Source organism: Perkinsus marinus (genome assembly GCF_000006405.1).
Source record: "Perkinsus marinus ATCC 50983 genomic scaffold scf_1104296929422, whole genome shotgun sequence".
NCBI lineage: Eukaryota > Perkinsozoa > Perkinsida > Perkinsidae > Perkinsus > Perkinsus marinus.
The window spans coordinates 33492-37426 of NW_003216446.1; the positions used below are offsets into that span (position 1 = coordinate 33492).

The 3935-nt window shown below is 44.3% G+C and overlaps 1 protein-coding gene across 1 annotated transcript; it reads left to right on the forward strand.

Moving 5' to 3' along the window:
• Nucleotides 1–1485: 1485 nt before the first annotated feature.
• Nucleotides 1486–3380, forward strand: Pmar_PMAR028630 (hypothetical protein; the record flags this gene model as incomplete). The annotated part of the gene is made up of 7 exons (XM_002787323.1): nucleotides 1486–1581; nucleotides 1626–1738; nucleotides 2190–2319; nucleotides 2658–2811; nucleotides 2882–2963; nucleotides 3004–3100; nucleotides 3321–3380. 7 exons carry the CDS (start codon nucleotides 1486–1488, stop codon nucleotides 3378–3380), a joined length of 732 nt encoding a protein of 243 aa, XP_002787369.1.
• Nucleotides 3381–3935: the final 555 nt, after the last annotated feature.

Sequence of the window (3935 nt, forward strand, 5' to 3'; positions counted from 1 at the left end):
TCGCCAAATAGTATTTGGTATGTACTGAACATTATCGAGAACCACCGGACTCCACGGGGGAGGGGGGCCTTGAACCTTCCCTGGAGAATTATTGTCTGCTCTGGTACCCTGGCTCATCTGCGTCGACGTTCTGTCAGAGTGCAATGGTGGCATCGGCATGGTGCAATACCTACTGCAGCTATGCAGCATCACAGTGGCTCAAAGTGATACAGCTGTCTTGTAATACGATAACAGCTTCCGTAAGCGGCTAGTGTCAACGGGTGTGCGTCTAGCCGGAGAAGTTTAACACTCTCTCTCGCAGGATTATCTGCGGAGGGGTACCCCTAAGTGTGTGCGAGTGGACTGTCCATACTGGTCGGGATTGATCCCCTAAGAACGTCTACAAGTGGCTTGTCCACCAAGCTGGGTCCTTGAGTATCTATAAATGGTCTATCTCCATTGATCAGAGCTGAATCCGTCCAATTACGACAGGATCAAATCCGATCGTAGTGTTACCGTTGGAATACGAATGAGATGTCCGAGCACAAGACGTATGTCGGTGCTCATACGAAATGCTCAATCGATACCCCATTGACTTCACTGCATTACCAATAGCCACACTTGTTGGTTCCCAAAACTTCGAATTTGCTGCGGGAGCAGATCAACAATGGAGGAATTCAACGCTCTTGAATGGCTCGTGAATTTTTAACACAATTTCTGTTCTGTTGTCACTGTTATCCCATGTAGATCACGAGCTCATCTCTTTCAGATTTACGCCTCTGATAACTGTCTTACGAGTTTGAGGGGAATTGAAGGTTGCAAATTCTTGAGGAAACTCAGCGTGGCTTCAAACTGCCTGGGAAACCTCTCCGAGCAGTTGCGATTCCTATCAAAGTATTCTGGAATTCAAGGGAGAGCTGGGTGTCCTATACCGATTTATCATTCCTCACTATATTTCAATACCACTCTATCGGTTAATCAGGGTATCTCTTAGCTCGACTTTATGTGTCGCTGTTTGTTGAGCGAACGTCTGGTTCATAGATTCCGAGTGAGAATTTAGAGAATGGGGAAATCTCTGTGTTTCTCCCAGCACGAGAAATGTTTAAGCTCGATCAATGTGTCCCTTTCAGATTTCACTTCCTGGCTGCTTTAGAGCTCCGAGGCAATCCGTGCGCGGAAGAAGAAGACTATAGAAAACGTAGGTCAACGCGCGGATCGTCCATCTCGATTGCGCTATTGCTTTCCACCGATTACTTCGTAATGTCGCACCTCGACAACTTGTCGACGACAAGTTGAGGCGTTATGGTATCGACATCTTACGAAGGTTCTGTTCATATATAGTGGCTGTAAACGAGATCAACGCATAGCTCAACTTGTCGCAGTTGCAGAGTTATGATGGTGCACAGCTCTAGTATAAATCTTCAATGTCGCATCACGAGAAGTGTCAAGATTTATTTCGTCTTGTTTATTCTCATAGGTTGCATAACCTCGTTGTCGTCGCTGTTCATGCTGGACTGCTCTCCCGTCACACTCCGCGAGAGAGACTGTAGACAATCACTGAAGGCTGATGAGTCTGCTGGTCAGCTAAAACAGAAAGCATCGGTGGGCGAGTGAGTACGTGAAAAAGGTATCTTCATGTGAAGCAGGTGTCGGGGATCATCAATACGAGAGCGAGCGAGATTGAGAGCGAGATCTTTGCAAAGGCTGAGGAGATCAGGAGGAAATGGGCGACCTTGGCCGAAGCACGAGCTGATGCACAGTAGGGCGGCTTACCTCGATCAGACTTTAATATCGGGTTTTATGAATTCTTCTCTCACTCACGTGTGTGGTCGTTATGGCCATCTGTGAGCGTCTTCGATTGAGGTTCGAGGTCGCAGTTGGCTACTGCAGTCAGTGTGACCTGATAATATGGGACTATGGCTAATGTTTTGGTATACCACCAGAACACTACTACCAGCACTTGGGGATAAGTGAATTGCGTATGCGCACAAATACAGTTAACAGTTCACTTAATCGTCGTATTCTCTCTTGAGGTAGCACAATAAAGTGATCGAATAATTTCAATCTCATTCCACTATATTATCCACTCCTTTTATTTCATTATTTTTATTTTTACTTTTTCTACTCAATACCATAAAATTGAGATATAAGTTCTATCTTATAACGAAGTATGATGTGAACTCAGTTGGGTGCTGAGATGATCGTTCCAGGTGGGGGTTGGTGACACCACCACGCCTCGATCCAGAAGCCGCATTCCCCTCGAGTAGTGGTAATTCGAGGATGCATCTGGTGAGGAGGAAGAGGGAGGCGGATGCTTACCGCAGGCTTACACCTTGGGAAGTAGGTGTCTGATGGCTACTTCAGACGGTTGTGATAGAAAAGTATATTTCTAATTTGTTGCATTTCGAGAGAATGATAAAAGTGGCTGATAGTGTTCCTCTGTTATGCGGTAAAGTAGGTCGTTGAATATAATATTCATCGTCGTATACTATTCGATTTTTCAAATTTTACATCATTTATGTCATAAATTTTATGATATTTCAAAAACTCTCGTTAAGGGGAATTGTTCGAGCATATCGACTCTTCGATTATAAAATTATTATAATTGTATGGCTGCTTTTACGCGAGGGATGATATGTTCTTATACACGTTCTATCACTGTCTATGGGTTTTCTCAGGCATCTGATGTTGTCAAGATTCTCGTGGATAAGGTTCCTGATAATTGCACGCATGCACAAGCTTTGGAAGTTGTAGCTTCACTCACCGGAGAGGGTTGCTTGACGGAAGAGCTGGGAAGAGAGTTGGCGACTGATGAGGCCGACTTTTCACCAAGTATGTGGCATCTTAGGTTGCCGTCAGGAAGATACGAATTATGTCGTGATCATGGTCATTTTGTATTCAGTTGCGAATTTGTTTTCAAGTCCGGAGACCGACGTGCCTTCCGCGGAACTCATTCGAACAATTATAGAGGAGTTTCCATGGAAGTGGGGATGCTCCAATGTTAGTCGTTTATATTTGTCTCAGGTTTCTCAGTGACGAGCGTCTGCAGCGTATGGTTCATCGACTTTCCAAACAAGCGGAGAAATTGATGACCAAAGGGGATTTGAAAGGAGCTCAGGAGGTGAGTGTCACTCACCTCCTGACATCCTATCAATGACACCTTCACTCACTGAGTGAAGGTGTCATTGATAATGACTTGTGCATGGTATAAGTGTTCATTAATTCCATTTTGCTGTTAGAAGATTCAGACTTCAGAAGTACGTAGTCGTATCCGTGATGAAATGTTTTACCACGGGTAGCATCTTGGTCACACAAGGTGTTCACATTTTTAATGCTATCAGGCCAATATCATTCGATTCTGTGGATCCCTGTATTGCTATATTGATAGAGTCAATAATTGACTTCAGTCATTGATTGTCAATGCTCGTTGGTCAGATGAGTTTAAAGGCGTTACGCTTTGAGGGTTGTAGAAGCCGAGCTGTTGAGACGGAAAAAGCTGCCAAGCCTTTAGTATTTCCCGAGACTAATCTGGATCAAAGAACTGGTAGAAGACACCTTGTGTGGTTTTGCAGTAGATTGTATTCTGTGTCAGAAGAAGCGAGGAGGCGATTGAAAAGGAGATTAGATACTTTCGCGCATTCATTTATTCGTGATGGTGTTGTTGTTCGACAGACGGCGTCCATGAGCTGATCGGTGTTGTCATGATGATGATGTTGTAGTTTTAGTCCTGTCAATTTCGTATCGATCACTTGAGTGTTGACGACTTCAGGATTGGATGGGTTCATGAGCGTCTTTGATTCTCTGAATAACCTTGTGATAAAAAACCAGCTTTAGGAGCAATGAGGAATGGAGTCCATTCAATGGACAGCAACGAGTTAACAAGTGGCTCTGAACTCATGATCAACACAGTCATTATAAAGTATGTGATAGGCTAGCCGAACGACAAGAATCACAAG